The 19829-nt window shown below is 29.4% G+C and overlaps 1 protein-coding gene across 2 annotated transcripts; it reads right to left on the reverse strand.

Annotated features, from left to right (window-relative positions):
• Positions 1-228: 228 nt before the first annotated feature.
• LOC114268458 (secoisolariciresinol dehydrogenase) lies at positions 229-18395 on the reverse strand. 2 transcript variants are annotated; one of them, XM_082922850.1, is made up of 2 exons: positions 18300-18395; positions 229-1022 (listed from the first exon to the last, which is right to left on the reverse strand). In XM_082922850.1, the coding sequence occupies exons 1-2, from the start codon at positions 18338-18340 to the stop codon at positions 245-247; spliced, it is 819 nt and encodes a 272-aa protein (XP_082778976.1). In that variant the 5' UTR covers positions 18341-18395; the 3' UTR covers positions 229-244. The 2 variants fall into 2 exon arrangements, with proteins under 2 accessions (XP_082778976.1, XP_028065441.1); XM_028209640.2 differs by lacking the exon at positions 18300-18395 and adding an exon at positions 2351-2476.
• Between the last annotated feature and the right edge of the window lie 1434 nt (positions 18396-19829).

The raw sequence follows: 19829 nt of genomic DNA on the forward strand, positions 1-19829 counted from the left end.
TTCTTTTAGTTAAAATTTAAGAAGATTCTAAAATCAGCTAATTTTTCTACAGACTCATCCTCCTTACAATAAAAATATAACAAGATTATTATTTTAGTATTATTTTTTCCTTTTGGATATTACACCAAAAATGTTGAAAGCGACTAAAAATATGATTCTTAAATTAACCTTAAAGGTTCATATTTTAAAACTTCCAAACATATTTTTTATTATATCAAATACATCAGCTTCGATTAAAAATAAATTATTTGGGTTTTGCGAACAACCCAAAAGCCGGATTGATAACAGTAAATCCCCCATCTAGTGCAAGATTATGCCCACTCATGTACTTAGACTCATCACTCCCCAGATAAAGAGCAGCTTCAGCCACATCTTCTGAGCAAAGAGCCACTTCTTTGAGGTTAGAATAAACACTAGAGGCATCACTCTCATCCATCTTGAAAAAATTCATTGCCAATGGTGTCGCAATGACGTAGGGCGATAAGCAATTCACGCGAATCCCAAACTGCCCAAGCTCTGCAGCAACATTCTTCGTCAGTCCTACCACAGCATGCTTTGAACTCGTATATGCGTGAGAAGCAACACCACCAACACTAGAAGAAACACTTCCGATTGTAATAATGCTACCCTTTTTGGCTGGAATCATCACTCGAGCTGCGTGCTTGGTGCCTAAGAAGGCGCCTGTTAGGTTCACGCTAATGACTCGATCGAACTCAGACTTTTCATTGTCAAGAATGCTGGTTTTGGCTTCGTCAACTATAGCTGCATTGTTGATCATGATGTCAAGCTTTCCATACTTGAGGATGACAGTGTTAACCGCACTTTCAATGTCTGATTCATTACTCACATCACAATGAACATAAAAAGCAAGTTCATCACCCAAGTCTTCACATACTAAGTGACCCAAGTTGTCTAGGATATCGGCAATAATCACTTTGGCTCCATGTTTGGTGAACAGCCTTGCGGTGCATTCTCCAATGCCACGAGCTCCACCGGTGATCAGTGCCACCTTCCCCTCTAATCTGAAACATTTGCACAATTTTTCATTCCAATAATATACGGCAAACTATACCGATAGTTCCTACCATTTGATCCGTATGTTATTTTGGCCAGCATAATTTCAATTGATCCTATTTTGATCCTAAATTTATGATATTATTTCAATTTAATCTATAATTAATTACAATTGTTCATATTTTTTTAATATAAAAAATGCGTCCATAAGCGGCTATAAATATTGCCAATGCAGTGACCAATTTTTATCAAAAACCCTAACGATGTTGTCAATTGGACAAATTGATCTAAAATCTAATTTTAAAGATTAAAATTGAACTAATTCAAAGTGTATGCACTGAAATGACACTAATGGCAAAATGTAGGGATTACAAGTGTAATTTTTCTTAAGAATGCATTATTACCTAGATATATAGACTTTTTCCACTACAACAAAAACACACTTTAGTGGCACTACACTAGTGGCATGTTTTTAAAAAATGTCATAAAAAAATATTTGATGACACGTTTTAGAAAAATGCCATAGAACCACAAACATATAAGGCTCCAGTGGTATTTCAATAAAAAAATGCCACATCAATTTTATGGCATTTTATAAAAAAAAAAAATGACATAAGATATTATTTTAGTATCATTTATCGACAGATGCCACTAAACATTAGTAGCAACATTTGTTAAAAAAATATCACTAAACTAGGTAGGTGCAAGTTACTTTTTATGACATTAGGTGAAAAGTGTCATAAACAAATATTTTATAGTATTTTGAAAAATACCACTAAGCCAAAAACTTTCCAAAAATGTATTTTCTTGAAGTTACGTAACTTACAAATTAACAAAAGGTTCGAAGGAAGGACCAATTTGAAATTGAATTTAAAGTGTAGGCATCTAATAGTTCAAATTAAAATAATAGAAAGTACAGTGAAATTTGAGTCAAATTACAAGGGTTAAAAGTGTAATTCATCCCCAAAAAAAAAATAATTCAAAGAAATTTCATAAAATCTTTAAATTTTCCTATTTTATTTTTTATTTTGTGTCTGTCGATATTAGCCTACCTACTGCTAATTAAAAATATGCTTATTTCAACAAGTAGAGAGAGAGAATTAAAAGAGAAGCAAAACTCATATTGCCTTCCAATTTTTTTAACACTTTAACAGAAATGTATCAATTAGAGAAAGAATTAAAGAGAGACAAAGACTCATTTAATCCCCATCAACTCATGATCAATAATTTAACAGTTTTTCTATATATAACACTAATTAATTGGGGGAAAAAAATTGTATCAAGCAGTTAAATTAAAAATAGATGAGAAGTGTATATAACATTCTATAACCTGTACCTTGGTACATTTGTAGAGACCTGTGAAACAGCTTCCATGATTGAGAGATAAACACAATGCTTGCTTGAAAACTTTTGCAGTCTGTGTTGCCAAAGGCCTTTACTACTTTGATTCTGTTTGGGAAATATTAGCCTCCCTTTATAGATATGCAAACCTACCTACCATTGAGTTGAATATGGGTAGAAATTTAATTACAACAAGCTCTGTAGTTTCGGTATGGGTTTGATTTTTCTTAAATTGTAATTTTAATTTGAGAGAGTGTTTGAGTTTGGTAGGTCTATTTTTAGACCGATTTTGATAATCTGAACCGTTCATTTTTTAAGTCTCGTTGAGTAGAATATTTATGCAAAAAATCAAGATAATGAAATATCGATAGCTATATGTTTGAGTCATATTTGTTTTAGAAAAATGGACAACAACTATAATTTCAAAAATAACTATACATTTTTTGTAACACAAATTTAATTCAAACATATAGTTATTGATATTCGATCATCTTGATTTTTTACATTAATATTCAACTTAACAATTCCTAATAAGTGTACAGTTCGGATCACCGAAGTCGGTTCTAAAATGAACATACCAAGTCCAAACGCTCTCTCAAGTTGAGATAGCTAACATGAGATAAACTCAATCATTTTAGTATAATTATATTGATTTTTGTTTTAATAAGGTTAAAAAAATATGACAATGTCATAAAAAAATATGACAATGCAAATGGTTTGAAAATGCAAATAATTATGGTAAAATATATAATTTAGTGTAAAACAATATGACAAAATCATTCTTTTTTCATCCAAGTAGAATTAGGTACCATATGAATTAAAACCTTAGAGAGCTCAATTTAATTATTTCAAAATTGTGGGGTTTAATATAATTTCTCCAAACTTAAAGCAATGTCGGTATAATTTACCCTTAAAAAAAAAGAAAATTACCTTTTAGTTTGATCAATTTTTCTTTTTTATTTTATTCCTCCATACCAAATCAACAGCCAAACATACCGCAACATTTTAAGCTAGATATATTCCGTGTATATAGTAGTAGGGGAATCCAGTGCCCATCGTTACGATTTTTTCCGTTGAAAATTAGGATTGTTTGTCGTGTTATAGTAATTTGTGATAAAAGTTACTAATGAAAAATTTATAACATGCGTTCTAAAGTGAAAATTATACTATTTGTGATGGGTAGAAAATTATACTATAACCAAAAGTTCGGCACATACAAGTTGGCAGTTTAAAAATGAAAGGCCTAGCAATGGGGTTACAACCTAAAACGTTGACATTCTAGTGATCACTCTTAGATAATACTACACAATATAATTACTTAATCATATAGTGATAAGTCGTGAACTCATACACAAATGAAAATTTGAACTCACATTTTTTATATTGGATATAATTTGCCCAAATTTAAAAAGTTCGTTTTACCAATTATATATATTGTCAGCCAAATAATTAACTCTAAAAAAAAAAAAAAATCAAACTTATGACATCAAAATACCTTATCAAGTTGATCTACAATTGTGATAAAAAAAAAAGTTGCTCTACAATTGAGTTAGTTGGAGTTTCTATATTTGGCATTACTCGTCATGAATGATGCCTTGTGCGAGCATTATTGGTTGGAAGTTGTTTATTTGTCATTACTCGTCATGAATAATGCCTTGTACGTGCAAGTTGTTTATTTGTCCTTACTCGTCATGAATGATGCCTTCTACGTGCAACCGCAATGCTTCATAGCAAATTGGGAGATGGAGACCTCTCAACTGGTGAGGTTAGTAGAGGCGGTGCAAACAAATTTTTAGTTGTCACTTAAGTCGAGTGCAAGACTTATCGCTGAAGTGATAAATTAAAAGTCTCAATATCTCAAAGTTCAGACTAAGACATTGGATGTTCTAATTCAGTGGTCGAGCACACATTTGAACGCTTGAGCAGTCCAAGAATTTTGACAAGCTCAAAAACTTATCTATTCAAGCACATCTTACCATCAGGACAAAGTTTTCTACTCAGGAACAAATTGAATTCGATAGACATCTAAATTCTGACAAACTCGCCGATATAAAGGAGCGAATGCAATTACATTTAAATGGAGTTTTGTCAAACGGGATTGACAATTACAAAATGCTTAAAACTTTTAGCAGTGGCCAAAATAAATAATAATAATAAACAAAAAAGGAAAAATTATCAAAAAAAAAAAAAACACTCAAGATTTAACCTTAGTAATAAAATAAATATTGAATTTTATCATTTTAAACCTTAATACTTTGATTTATTTTCAATCCAAATTATCTGCATACTTTTGTTAAAAAAATGATTGAAAAAAATGATATTTTTAGTCATTAAAATCAATAAAAAATGGTATCTAAAACATTATATGTACAACTATATTTGAGTTTAATGACTAAAATATTATTTTTTATTAATTTTATTTAACGAAAATACGTAAAAATAAATAAAAATAAATATAACTGTGTAAAAATAAATAAAAATACGTAAAAATAAATAAAAATATTAATGTTTAAATAGATAAAATTAAAAATTCAAGATTTATTTTTATTTTTTCTCCCTAAAATAAATAAATAAAGATGAAATTATAAAACTGTGTATATAATAAAAATAATAATTACATACACAAGGAGGTGCGACTCTTTTGTGTGAAAAAACACAAAAAAAAAAAAAAAAAAAAAAAAATTGTATTCCAAGAAGAGTTGTACTATTTAACAAATAATTAGTTCACTTCTCACTAAATAGTAATCTCTTTGTAAATAAATGTGAATGATAAATTGATAATTACCAAGTATAAAAGAGACACGATGTATTTTAAATTCAAATACATTTAACATATTTATTTATCTTACTATTATAAATAAGAGTCAGTAAAATGGTTACTTTTTCTTTTTTGGGAACTTTTTTAATAATTCCTCTTTCTAATAGTTTTATTCTATCCAATTCATATTTTTTTTTGACTATTCCATTAGATTTTGTTTGAGGTAAAAAGACCAAAACAACCCCAATCTCTCATGCCTTGTATTAATGTTGATATTTAATGTTGATTATTATTATGTTTTGGTAGTTACTATATATAACATTTTATAATCTGTGCCTTGGTACATTTGTAGAGACCTGCGAAACAGCTTCCATGATTGAGAAACAAACACAATGCTTGTTTGAAAACCTTTGCAGTCTGTGTTGCCAAAGGCCTTTACTACTTTGATTCTGTTTGGGAATATTAGCCTCCTTTTATAGAAATGCAAACCTGCCTACCATTGAGTTGAATATGGGTAGAAATTTAAATACAACAAGCTCTATAGTTTTGGCATGAGTTTGACACTTCTTAAATTGTAATTTTAATGTGAGAGAGTGTTTGAGTTTGGTAGGCATATTTTCAAACCGATTTTGATAGTCTGAACCGTTTAATTTTTAAGACTTGTTGAGTAGAATATTCATGCAAAAAATTAAGATAATCAAATATTGATAACTATATGTTTGAGTCATATTTGTTTTAGAAAAATGGACAACAACTATAATTTCAAAAATAACTATCCATTTTTTGTAATACAAATTTAATTCAAACATATAGTTGTTGATATTCGATCATCTTGATTTTTTGCGTGAATATTCAACTTAACAATTCCTAAAACGTGTACAGTTCGGATCACCGAAGTCGGTTCTAAAATGAACCTACCAAGTCCAAACGCTCTCACAAGTTGAGATAGCTAACATGAGATAAACTCAACCATTTTAGTATAATTATATTGATTTTTGTTTTAATAAGGTCAAAAAAATATGACAATGTCATAAAAAAAAATCTGAGAATGCAAATGGTTTGAAAATGTAAATAATTATGGTAAAATTTATATTTAGTGTAAAAAAATATGACAGCATCATTCTTTATTCATCCACGTAGAATTAGGTACTATATGAATTAAAACCTCAGAGAGCTCAATATCAAATCAACAGCCAAACATACCGCAACGTTTTAAGCTAGATATATTCTGTGTATATAGTAGTAGGGGAAATCCAATGCCCATCGTTACGATTTTTTGCGTTGAAAATTAGGATTGTTTGTTGTGTTATATTAATTTGTGATAAAAGTTACTAATGACAAATTTATAACATGCGTTCTAAAGCGAAAATTATACTATTTGTGATGGGTAGAAAATTATACTATGACCAAAAAGTTCCACAAATACAACTTGGAAGTTAAAAAACGAAAGGCTTGGCAATGGGGCTAGAACCTGAAACGTTGAGATTCTAGTGATCACTCTTAGATAATACTACACAATATAATTACTTAATCATATAGTGATAAGTCGTGAACTCATACACAAATGAAAATTCGAACTCACATTTTTTATATTGGATATAATTTGTCCAAATTTAAAAAGTTCATTTTACCAATTATATATACTGTCACCCAAATAATTAACTCTAAAAATATATATATATATATATATATCAAACTTATAACATCAAAATACCTTATCAAGTTGCTCCACAATTCTGATAAAAAAAAATTTGCTCTACAATTGAGTTAGTTGGAGTTTCTATATTTGGCATTACTCGTCATGAATGATGCCTTGTGCGAGCATTAGTGGTTCGAAGTTATTTATTTGTCAATACTCGTCATGAACGATGCCTTGTACGTGCAAACCGCAACGCTTCATAGCATATTGGGAGATGAAGACCGCTCGACTGGTGAGGTTAGTTGAGGCAGTGCAAACAAATTTTTAGTCGTCACTTAAGTTGAGTGCAAGACTTATCGCTTAGGTGATAAACTTAAAAGTCTCAATATCTCAAAGTTCAGACTAAGATATTGGATGTTCTAATTCAGTGGTCGAGCACACATTTGAACGCTTGGGCGGTCCAAGAATTTTGACAAGCTCAAAAACTCATCTACTCAAGCACATCTTACCATCAGGACAAACTTCTCTACTCAGGAATAAATTGAATTTGATTTGCATCTAAATTCTGACAAGCTCACCGATATAAAAGAGCGAATGCAATTACATTTAAATGGAGTTTTGTTAATCGGGATTGTCAATTACAAAATGCCTAACACTTTTAGCAGTGGCCAAAATAAATAATAATAATAAATAAAAAAGGAAAAATTATCACAAAAAAAAAAAACTCAAGATCTAACCTTAGCAATAAAATAAATTTTGAATTTTGAATTTTATCATTTTAAACCTTAATACTTTGATTTATTTTCAATCTAAATTATCTGCATAGTTTTTTTAAAAAAATGACTGAAAAAATGATATTTTTAGTCATTAAAATAAATAAAAAATGGTATCTAAAACATTTTACATACAACTATATTTGAGTTTAATGACTAAAATATTATTTTTTATTAATTTTATTTAACGAAAATATGTAAATGGTTTAAATTAAAAATAAATAAAAATATGAATGTTTACTTTGATAAAATTAAAATTCAAGATTTATTTTATTTTATTTTTTCTTCCTAAAATAAATAAAGAAAGAAAAAATTATAAAACAGTGTATATAATAAAAAAATAATTACATACACGAGGAGGTGCGACTCTTTTGTGTGAAAAAAAAAAACACAACAAAAATTGTATACCAAGAAGATTTGTACTATTTAACAAATAATTAGCTCACTTCTCACTAAATCGTAATTTCTTTGTAAATAAATGTGAATGATAAATTGATAATTACCATGTATAAAAGAGACACGATGTATTTTAAATTCAAATACATTTAACATATTTATTTAACTTACTATTATAAATAAGAGTCAGTCCTGGCATTGCTACAGTAAAATGGCTACTTTTTCTTTTTTGGGAACTTTTTTAATAATTCCTCTTTCTAATAGTTTTATTCTATCCAATTCATATTCTTTTTGACTATTCCATTAGATTTTGTTTGAGGTAAGAAGACCAAAACTCTCCCAATCTCTCATACCCTGTATTAATGTTGATATTTAATGTTGATTATTATTATGTTTTGGTAGTTCCTATATATAACATTTTATAATCTGTGCCTTGGTACATTTGTAGAGACCTGCGAAACAGCTTCCATGATTGAGAAACAAACACAATGCTTGTTTGAAAACCTTTGCAGTCTGTGTTGCCAAAGGCCTTTACTACTTTGATTCTGTTTGGGAATATTAGCCTCCTTTTATAGAAATGCAAACCTGCCTACCATTTAGTTGAATATGGGTAGAAATTTAAATACAACAAGCTCTATAGTTTTGGCCTGAGTTTGACACTTCTTAAATTGTAATTTTAATTTGAGAGAGTGTTTGAGTTTGGTAGGCCTATTTTCAAACCGATTTTGATAGTCTGAACCGTTTAATTTTTAAGACTTGTTGAGTAGAATATTCATGCAAAAAATTAAGATAATCAAATATTGATAACTATATGTTTGAGTCATATTTGTTTTAGAAAAATGGACAACAACTATAATTTCAAAAATAACTATCCATTTTTTGTAATACAAATTTAATTCAAACATATAGTTGTTGATATTCGATCATCTTGATTTTTTGCGTGAATATTCAACTTAACAATTCCTAAAACGTGTACAGTTCGGATCACCGAAGTCGGTTCTAAAATGAACCTACCAAGTCCAAACGCTCTCACAAGTTGAGATATAGCTAACATGAGATAAACTCAACCATTTTAGTAAAATTATATTGATTTTTGTTTTAATAAGGTTAAAAAAATATGACAATGTCATAAAAAAAAATCTGACAATGCAAATGGTTTGAAAATGTAAATAATTATGGTAAAATTTATATTTTAGTGTAAAAAAATATGATAGCATCATTCTTTATACATCCAAGTAGAATTAGGTACTATATGAATTAAAACCTCAGAGAGCTCAATATCAAATCAACAGCCAAACATACCGCAACGTTTTAAGCTAGATATATTCTGTGTATATGGTAGTAGGGGAAATCCAATGCCCATCGTTACGATTTTTTGCGTTGAAAATTAGGATTGTTTGTTGTGTTATATTAATTTGTGATAAAAGTTACTAATGACAAATTTATAACATGCGTTCTAAAGCGAAAATTATACTATTTGTGATGGGTAGAAAATTATACTATGACCAAAAAGTTCCACAAACACAACTTGGAAGTTAAAAAACGAAAGGCTTGGCAATGGGGCTAGAACCTGAAACGTTGAGATTCTAGTGATCACTCTTAGATAATACTACACAATATAATTACTTAATCATATAGTGATAAGTCGTGAACTCATACACAAATGAAAATTCGAACTCACATTTTTTATATTGGATATAATTTGTCCAAATTTAAAAAGTTCATTTTACCAATTATATATACTGTCACCCAAATAATTAACTCTAAAAAAAATATATATATATCAAACTTATAACATCAAAATACCTTATCAAGTTGCTCCACAATTCTGATAAAAAAAAATTTGCTCTACAATTGAGTTAGTTGGAGTTTCTATATTTGGCATTACTCGTCATGAATGATGCCTTGTGCGAGCATTAGTGGTTGGAATTTATTTATTCGTCAATACTCGTCATGAACGATGCCATGTACGTGCAAACCGCAACGCTTCATAGCATATTGGGAGATGAAGACCGCTCGACTGGTGAGGTTAGTAGAGGCAGTGCAAACAAATTTTTAGTCGTCACTTAAGTTGAGTGCAAGACTTATCGCTTAGGTGATAAACTTAAAAGTCTCAATATCTCAAAGTTAAGACTAAGATATTGGATGTTCTAATTCAGTGGTCGAGCACACATTTGAACGCTTGGGCGGTCCAAGAATTTTGACAAGCTCAAAAACTCATCTACTCAAGCACATCTTACCATCAAGACAAACTTCTCTACTCAGGAATAAATTGAATTTGATTTGCATCTAAATTCTGACAAGCTCACCGATATAAAAGAGCGAATGCAATTACATTTAAATGGAGTTTTGTTAATCGGGATTGTCAATTACAAAATGCCTAACACTTTTAGCAGTGGCCAAAATAAATAATAACAATAAATAAAAAACGAAAAAGGAAAAATTATAACAAAAAAAAAAAACTCAAGATTTAACCTTAGTAATAAAATAAATTTTGAATTTTGAATTTTATCATTTTAAACCTTAATACTTTGATTTATTTTCAATCTAAATTATCTGCATACTTTTTTTAAAAAAATGACTGAAAAAATGATATTTTTAGTCATTAAAATCAATTAGAAATGGTATCTAAAACATTTTACATACAACTATATTTGAGTTTAATGAGTAAAATATTATTTTTTATTAATTTTATTTATCGAAAATATGTAAATGGTTTAAATTAAAAATAAATAAAAATATGAATGTTTACTTTGATAAAATTAAAATTCAAGATTTATTTTATTTTATTTTTTCTTCTTAAAATAAATAAATAAAGAAATAATTATAAAACAGTGTATATAATAAAAAAATAATTACATACACGAGGAGGTGCGACTCTTTTGTGTGAAAAAAAAAACACAACAAAAATTGTATACCAAGAAGATTTGTACTATTTAACAAATAATTAGCTCACTTCTCACTAAATCGTAATTTCTTTGTAAATAAATGTGAATGATAAATTGATAATTACCATGTATAAAAGAGACACGATGTATTTTAAATTCAAATACATTTAACATATTTATTTAACTTACTATTATAAATAAGAGTCAGTTCTGGTATTGCTACAGTAAAATGGCTTCTTTTTCTTTTTTAGATGCTTTTTTAATAAGTCCTCTTTCTAATAGTTTTATTCCATCCAATTCATATTCTTTTTGACTATTCCATTATATCTTGTTTGTGGTAAAAAGACCAAAAAATGGTATCTAAAACATTATATGTACAACTATATTTGAGTTTAATGACTAAAATTTTATTTTTTTATAAATTTTATTTAACGAAAATACGTAAAAATAAATAAAAATAAATATAACTTTGTAAAAATAAATAAAAATACGTAAAAATAAATAAAAATATTAATGTTCAAATAGGTAAAATTAAAAATTCAAGATTTATTTTTATTTTTATTTTTTCTCCCTAAAATAAATAAATAAAGAAGAAATTATAAAACTGTGTATATAATAAAAATAATAATTACATACACAAGGAGGTGCGACTCTTTTGTGTGGAAAAAAAAAAAAAAAAAAATTGTATTCCAAGAAGAGTTGTACTATTTAACAAATAATTAGCTCACTTCTCACTAAATAGTAATCTCTTTGTAAATAAATGTGAATGATAAATTGATAATTACCAAGTATAAAAGAGACCCGATGTATTTTAAATTCAAATACATTAAAGATATTTATTGATCTTACTATTATAAATAAGAGTCAGTCCTGGCATTGCTACAGTAAAATGGCTACTTTTTCTTTTTTGGGAACTTTTTTAATAATTCCTCTTTCTAATAGTTTTATTCTATCCAATTCATATTCTTTTTGACTATTCCATTAGATTTTGTCTGAGGTAAGAACACCAAAACTCTCCCAATCTCTCAAGCCCTGTATTAATGTTGATATTTAATGTTGATTATTATTATGTTTTGATAGTTCCTATATATAGCATTTTATAATCTGTGCCTTGGTACATTTGTAGAGACCTGCGAAACAGCTTCCATGATTGAGAAACAAACACAATGCTTGTTTGAAAACCTTTGCAGTCTGTGTTGCCAAAGGCCTTTACTACTTTGATTCTGTTTGGGAATATTAGCCTCCTTTTATAGAAATGCAAACCTGCCAACCATTTAGTTGAATATGGGTAGAAATTTAAATACAACAAGCTCTATAGTTTTGGCATGAGTTTGACACTTCTTAAATTGTAATTTTAATTTGAGAGAGTGTTTGAGTTTGGTAGGCCTATTTTCAAACCGATTTTGATAGTCTGAACCGTTTAATTTTTAGGACTTGTTGAGTAGAATATTCATGCAAAAAATTAAAATAATCAAATATTGATAACTATATGTTTGAGTCATATTTGTTTTAGAAAAATGGACAACAACTATAATTTCAAAAATAACTATCCATTTTTTGTAATACAAATTTAATTCAAACATATAGTTGTTGATATTCGATCATCTTGATTTTTTGCGTGAATATTCAGCTTAACAATTCCTAAAACGTGTACAGTTCGGATCACCGAAGTCGGTTCTAAAATGAACCTACCAAGTCCAAACGCTCTCACAAGTTGAGATATAGCTAACATGAGATAAACTCAACCATTTTAGTAAAATTATATTGATTTTTGTTTTAATAAGGTTAAAAAAATATGACAATGTCATAAAAAAAATCTGACAATGCAAATGGTTTGAAAATGTAAATAATTATGGTAAAATATATATTTTAGTGTAAAAAAATATGACAGCATCATTCTTTATTCATCCAAGTAGAATTAGGTACTATATGAATTAAAACCTCAGAGAGCTCAATATCAAATCAACAGCCAAACATACCGCAACGTTTTAAGCTAGATATATTCTGTGTATATAGTTGTAGGGGAAATCCAATGCCCATCTTTACGATTTTTTGCGTTGAAAATTAGGATTGTTTGTTGTGTTATATTAATTTGTGATAAAAGTTACTAATGACAAATTTATAACATGCGTTCTAAAGCAAAAATTATACTATTTGTGATGGGTAGAAAATTATACTATGACCAAAAAGTTCCACAAACACAACTTGGAAGTTAAAAAACGAAAGGCTTGGCAATGGGGCTAGAACCTGAAACGTTGAGATTCTAGTGATCACTCTTAGATAAAACTACACAATATAATTACTTAATCATATAGTGATAAGTCGTGAACTCATACACAAATGAAAATTCGAACTCACATTTTTTATATTGGATATAATTTGTCCAAATTTAAAAAGTTCATTTTACCAATTATATATACTGTCACCCAAATAATTAACTCTAAAAAAAATATATATATATCAAACTTATAACATCAAAATACCTTATCAAGTTGCTCCACAATTCTGATAAAAAAAAATTTGCTCTACAATTGAGTTAGTTGGAGTTTCTATATTTGGCATTACTCGTCATGAATGATGCCTTGTGCGAGCATTAGTGGTTGGAATTTATTTATTTGTCAATACTCGTCATGAACGATGCCTTGTACGTGCAAACCGCAATGCTTCATAGCATATTGGGAGATGAAGATCGCTCGACTGGTGAGGTTAGTAGAGGCAGTGCAAACAAATTTTTAGTTGTCACTTAAGTTGAGTGCAAGACTTATCGCTTAGGTGATAAATTTAAAAGTCTCAATATCTCAAAGTTCAGACTAAGATATTGGATGTTCTAATTCAGTGGTCGAGCACACATTTGAACGCTTGGGCGGTCCAAGAATTTTGACAACCTCAAAAACTCATCTACTCAAGCACATCTTACCATCAGGACAAACTTCTCTACTCAGGAATAAATTGAATTTGATTTGCATCTAAATTCTGACAAGCTCACCGATATAAAAGAGCGAATGCAATTACATTTAAATGGAGTTTTGTCAATCGGGATTGTCAATTACAAAATGCCTAACACTTTTAGCAGTGGCTAAAATAAATAATAATAATAAATAAAAAAGGAAAAATTATCACAAAAAAAAAACTCAAGATTTAACCTTAGTAATAAAATAAATTTTGAATTTTGAATTTTATCATTTTAAACCTTAATACTTTGATTTATTTTCAATCTAAATTATCTGCATACCTTTTTTTTTAAAATGACTGAAAAAATGATATTTTTAGTCATTAAAATCAATAAAAAATGGTATCTAAAACATTTTACATACAACTATATTTGAGTTTAATGACTAAAATATTAATTTTTATTAATTTTATTTATCAAAAATATGTAAATGGTTTAAATTAAAAATAAATAAAAATATGAATGTTTACTTTGATAAAATTAAAATTCAGGATTTATTTTATTTTATTTTTTCTTCCTTAAATAAATAAATAAAGAAAAAATTATAAAACAGTGTATATAATAAAAAAATAATTACATACACGAGGAGGTGCGACTCTTTTGTGTGAAAAAAAAACACAACAAAAATTGTATACCAAGAAGATTTGTACTATTTAACAAATAATTAGCTCACTTCTCACTAAATCGTAATTTCTTTGTAAATAAATGTGAATGATAAATTGATAATTACCATGTATAAAAGAGACACGATGTATTTTAAATTCAAATACATTAAAGATATTTATTTAACTTACTATTATAAATAAGAGTCAGTTCTGGTATTGCTACAGTAAAATGGCTTCTTTTTCTTTTTTAGAAGCTTTTTTAATAAGTCCTCTTTCTAATAGTTTTATTCCATCCAATTCATATTCTTTTTGACTATTCCATTATATCTTGTTTGTGGTAAAAAGACCAAAAAATGGTATCTAAAACATTATATGTACAACTATATTTGAGTTTAATGACTAAAATATATTTTTTATTAATTTTATTTAACGAAAATACGTAAAAATAAATAAAAATATTAAGGATTAAAAAGATAAAATTTAAAATTCAAGATTTATTTTTATTTTTTCTCCCTAAAATAAATAAATAAAGAAGAAATTATAAAACTGTGTATATAATAAAAAAAATAATTACATACACAAGGAGGTGCGACTCTTTTGTGTGAAAAAACACAAAAAAAAAAAAAAAAAAAAAAAATTGTATTCCAAGAAGAGTTGTACTATTTAACAAATAATTAGCTCACTTCTCACTAAATAGTAATCTCTTTGTAAATAAATGTGAATGATAAATTGATAATTACCAAGTATAAAAGAGACACGATGTATTTTAAATTCAAATACATTAAAGATATTTATTTATCTTACTATTATAAATAAGAGTCAGTCCTGGCATTGCTACAGTAAAATGGCTACTTTTTCTTTTTTGGGAACTTTTTTAATAATTCCTCTTTCTAATAGTTTTATTCCATCAAATTTATATTCTTTTTGACTATTCTATTAGATTTTGTTTGAGGTAAGAAGACCAAAACACTCCCAATCTCTCTTGCCCTGTATTAACGTTGATTATTATTCTGTTTTGGTTGTTCCTATATATAACATTTTATAATCTGTGCCTTGGTACATTGGTAGAGACCTGCGAAACAGCTTCCATGATTGAGAAACAAACACAATGCTTGTTTGAAAACCTTTGCAGTCTGTGTTGCCAAAGGCCTTTACTACTTTGATTCTGTTTGGGAATATTAGCCTCCTTTTATAGAAATGCAAACCTGCCAACCATTTAGTTGAATATGGGTAGAAATTTAAATACAACAAGCTCTATAGTTTTGGCATGAGTTTGACACTTCTTAAATTGTAATTTTAATTTGAGAGAGTGTTTGAGTTTGGTAGGCCTATTTTCAAACCGATTTTGATAGTCTGAACCGTTTAATTTTTAAGACTTGTTGAGTAGAATATTCATGCAAAAAATTAAGATAATCAAATATTGATAACTATATGTTTGAGTCATATTTGTTTTAGAAAAATGGACAACAACTATAATTTCAAAAATAACTATCCATTTTTTGTAATACAAATTTAATTCAAACATATAGTTGTTGATATTCGATCATCTTGATTTTTTGCGTGAATATTCAACTTAACAATTCCTAAAACGTGTACAGTTTGGATCACCGAAGTCGGTTCTAAAATGAACCTACCAAGTCCAAACGCTCTCACAAGTTGAGATATAGCTAACATGAGATAAACTCAACCATTTTAGTATAATTATATTGATTTTTGTTTTAATAAGGTTAAAAAAATATGACCATGTCATAAAAAAAAATCTGACAATGCAAATGGTTTGAAAATGTAAATAATTATGGTAAAATATATATTTTAGTGTAAAAAAATATGACAGCATCATTCTTTATTCATCCAAGTAGAATTAGGTACTTTATGAATTAAAACCTCAGAGAGCTCAATATCAAATCAACAGCCAAACATACGGCAACGTTTTAAGCTAGATATATTCTGTGTATATAGTAGTAGGGGAAATCCAATGCCCATCATTACGATTTTTTGCGTTGAAAATTAGGATTGTTTGTTGTGTTATATTAATTTGTGATAAAAGTTACTAATGACAAATTTATAACATGCGTTCTAAAGCGAAAATTATACTATTTGTGATGGGTAGAAAATTATACTATGACCAAAAAGTTCCACAAACACAACTTGGAAGTTAAAAAACGAAAGGCTTGGCAATGGGGCTAGAACCTGAAACGTTGAGATTCTAGTGATCACTCTTAGATAATACTACACAATATAATTACTTAATCATATAGTGATAAGTCATGAACTCATACACAAATGAAAATTCGAACTCACATTTTTTATATTGGATATAATTTGTCCAAATTTAAAAAGTTCATTTTACCAATTATATATACTGTCACCCAAATAATTAACTCTAAAAAAAAAATATATCAAACTTATAACATCAAAATACCTTATCAAGTTGCTCCACAATTCTGATAAAAAAAAATTTGCTCTACAATTGAGTTAGTTGGAGTTTCTATATTTGGCATTACTCGTCATGAATGATGCCTTGTGCAAGCATTAGTGGTTGGAAGTTATTTATTTTTCAATACTCGTCATGAACGATGCCTTGTACGTGCAAACCGCAACGCTTCGTAGCAAATTGGGAGATGAAAACCGCTCGACTGGTGAGGTTAGTAGAGGCAGTGCAAACAAATTTTTAGTTGTCACTTAAGTTGAGTGCAAGACTTATCGCTTAGGTGATAAACTTAAAAGTCTCAATATCTCAAAGTTCAGACTAAGATATTGGATGTTCTAATTCAGTGGTCGAGCACACATTTGAACGCTTGGGCGGTCCAAGATTTTTGACAAGCTCAAAAACTCATCTACTCAAGCACATCTTACCATTAGGACAAACTTCTCTACTCAGGAATAAATTGAATTTGATTTGCATCTAAATTCTGACAAGCTCACCGATATAAAAGAGCGAATGCAATTACATTTAAATGGAGTTTTGTCAATCGGGATTGTCAATTACAAAATGCCTAACACTTTTAGCAGTGGCTAAAATAAATAATAATAATAAATAAAAAAGGAAAAATTATCACAAAAAAAAAAACTCAAGATTTAACCTTAGTAATAAAATAAATTTTGAATTTTGAATTTTATCATTTTAAACCTTAATACTTTGATTTATTTTCAATCTAAATTATCTGCATACCTTTTTTTTTAAAATGACTGAAAAAATGATTTTTTTAGTCATTAAAATCAATAAAAAATGGTATCTAAAACATTTTACATACAACTATATTTGAGTTTAATGACTAAAATATTAATTTTTATTAATTTTATTTATCGAAAATATGTAAATGGTTTAAATTAAAAATAAATAAAAATATGAATGTTTACTTTGATAAAATTAAAATTCAAGATTTATTTTATTTTTTCTTCCTAAAATAAATAAATAAAGAAAAAATTATAAAACAATGTATATAATAAAAAAATAATTACATACACGAGGAGGTGCGACTCTTTTGTGTGAAAAAAAAAAACACAACAAAAATTGTATACCAAGAAGATTTGTACTATTTAACAAATAATTAGCTCACTTCTCACTAAATTGTAATTTCTTTGTAAATAAATGTGAATGATAAATTGATAATTACCATGTATAAAAGAGACACGATGTATTTTAAATTCAAATACATTAAAGATATTTATTTAACTTACTATTATAAATAAGAGTCTGTTCTGGTATTACTACAGTAAAATGGCTTCTTTTTCTTTTTTTGAAGCTTTTTTAATAAGTCCTCTTTCTAATAAGTTTATTCCATCCAATTCATATTTTTTTTTACTATTTCATTATATCTTGTTTGTGGTAAAAAGACCAAAACACCCCCAATCTCTCATGCCATCTATTAATATTAATATTTATTGTTATTATGTTTTGGTAGTTCCCATATATAACATTTTATAACCTGTACCTTGGTACATTTGTAGAGACCTGTGAAACAACTTCCATCATTGAGAGATAAACACAATGCTTGTTTGAAAACTTTTGCAGTCTGTGTTGCCAAAGGCCTTTAATTCTTTGATTCTGTTTGGGAAATATTAGCCTTCTTTTATAGAAATGCAAACCTATCTACCATTGAGTTGAATATGGGTAGAAATTTAAATACAACAAGCTCTATAGTTTCGGTATGGGTTTGACTCTTCTTAAATTGTAATTTTCATTTGAGAGAATGTTTGAGTTTGGTAGGTGTAGACACCCCATTTTTGACCGACCTTAAGACTCAGATGTCACCGATTGAGCGCTTGGTGATATTGCATGTTGTGCTCGTTCAGAAGTTCCAGAGTCGCGGCCGTGAGCCCTGCCTCCGGACTTCCGAACCCTCTTCTGTGCCTTGTCTCGGTTTGCGAACCAGACTCGGTTTTCTCTGTTTCTTTTCCTGAGGGGAGGGAGAGGTCCCGTAGACCATCTCTCAATGTCCGTAGGCTACATTTGGTGGCCGTAGGCCATTTTGCCCATTTCGGAGTCCGGTTTCCGGTTTTCGGAGCCGTCAGGCCGTGTGCCTCGGTTCGGGATCGCTTAACCATCTCCTATTGCTCTGATTTTTGGCATACTTCCTATTTGCTCCCTGTTGAGGGACACTGGGGTCCGAGAAACCCACTTCGTGGCCGAGTGCCATTTTCGGTGCTTAACAGCCCATTTTCGGGACCCCGAACTGCGTGTTTTGGCCCCGGAACATTCGTTTTGCAACGGTTTTCGTTCATTTTTGGCAGGTACCTCTGTTTTATCACAGGGAAGGTCACTGAAGGGTGGGAGGCCAGCAATTGTTGCAGCAGCCAGTTATCTCTCCTCCGGAGCCTCCCGGCGCCCGTTTTTCCAACTTCCGGGCTAATGTTGAACACCTTAGGGTTAGTGTTGCCAACTTTCAACCACATATCTGTGATCTACACAACTGGGAGGCCCCTAAAAGTTCGTGGTCGACCATTAAGGTTACCTGACCCTTTTGACCCCTTTCTTCTGGGCTAATGTTGAACCCCTTGGACCTTTTTTCTTGAACTTTGAACTACATATCTGTGATGTACACACCTGGGAGGCCCCTAAAAGTTCGTGGCCGGCCAGTAAGTCAACTTGACCCTTTTGACCCGCTCTTTCCGAGCCAATGTTGAACCCCTTGGACCCACTTTCTTGGAATTTTAACCACATGGTTGTGTTGTACACACATAGAGGTACCTCCCCAGTAGCTGGCCGGCCAGAAAATCTCATTGACCCTTTTGACCCCTAGCCGGCCGGCTAGGGGGTGTGGCCGGCCGGCCACCTCCAACAAAAGTGATAGGCCGGCCGTGTTCCTTGCACTGTGCACTTTACAACTGTGGGGCAATATCCCCCAGATATTTTCTGTGTCCGGGGGATATTTTGTGGGGGAGTTTTACCCTCCTTTTCCCCCACCTTTACACCCCTTCTTTGGCCTATATAGCAAGCAAACCTTGTTCTTTGTTGGGGTTAG

This window comes from Camellia sinensis, chromosome 4 (assembly GCF_055761805.1).
Source record: "Camellia sinensis isolate YWXY chromosome 4, ASM5576180v1, whole genome shotgun sequence".
Classification (NCBI taxonomy): domain Eukaryota; kingdom Viridiplantae; phylum Streptophyta; class Magnoliopsida; order Ericales; family Theaceae; genus Camellia; species Camellia sinensis.

Bases quoted from the DNA above. Each gene is read 5' to 3' on its own strand.
- LOC114268458 (XM_082922850.1), bottom strand. From the start codon at position 18,340: ATGATGGAAGTTGTTTCACAGGTCTCTACAAATGTACCAAG. The intron at 1,023-18,299 runs GTACAGGTTATA...CAAATGTTTCAG, and splicing joins GTCTCTACAAATGTACCAAG to ATTAGAGGGGAAGGTGGCAC.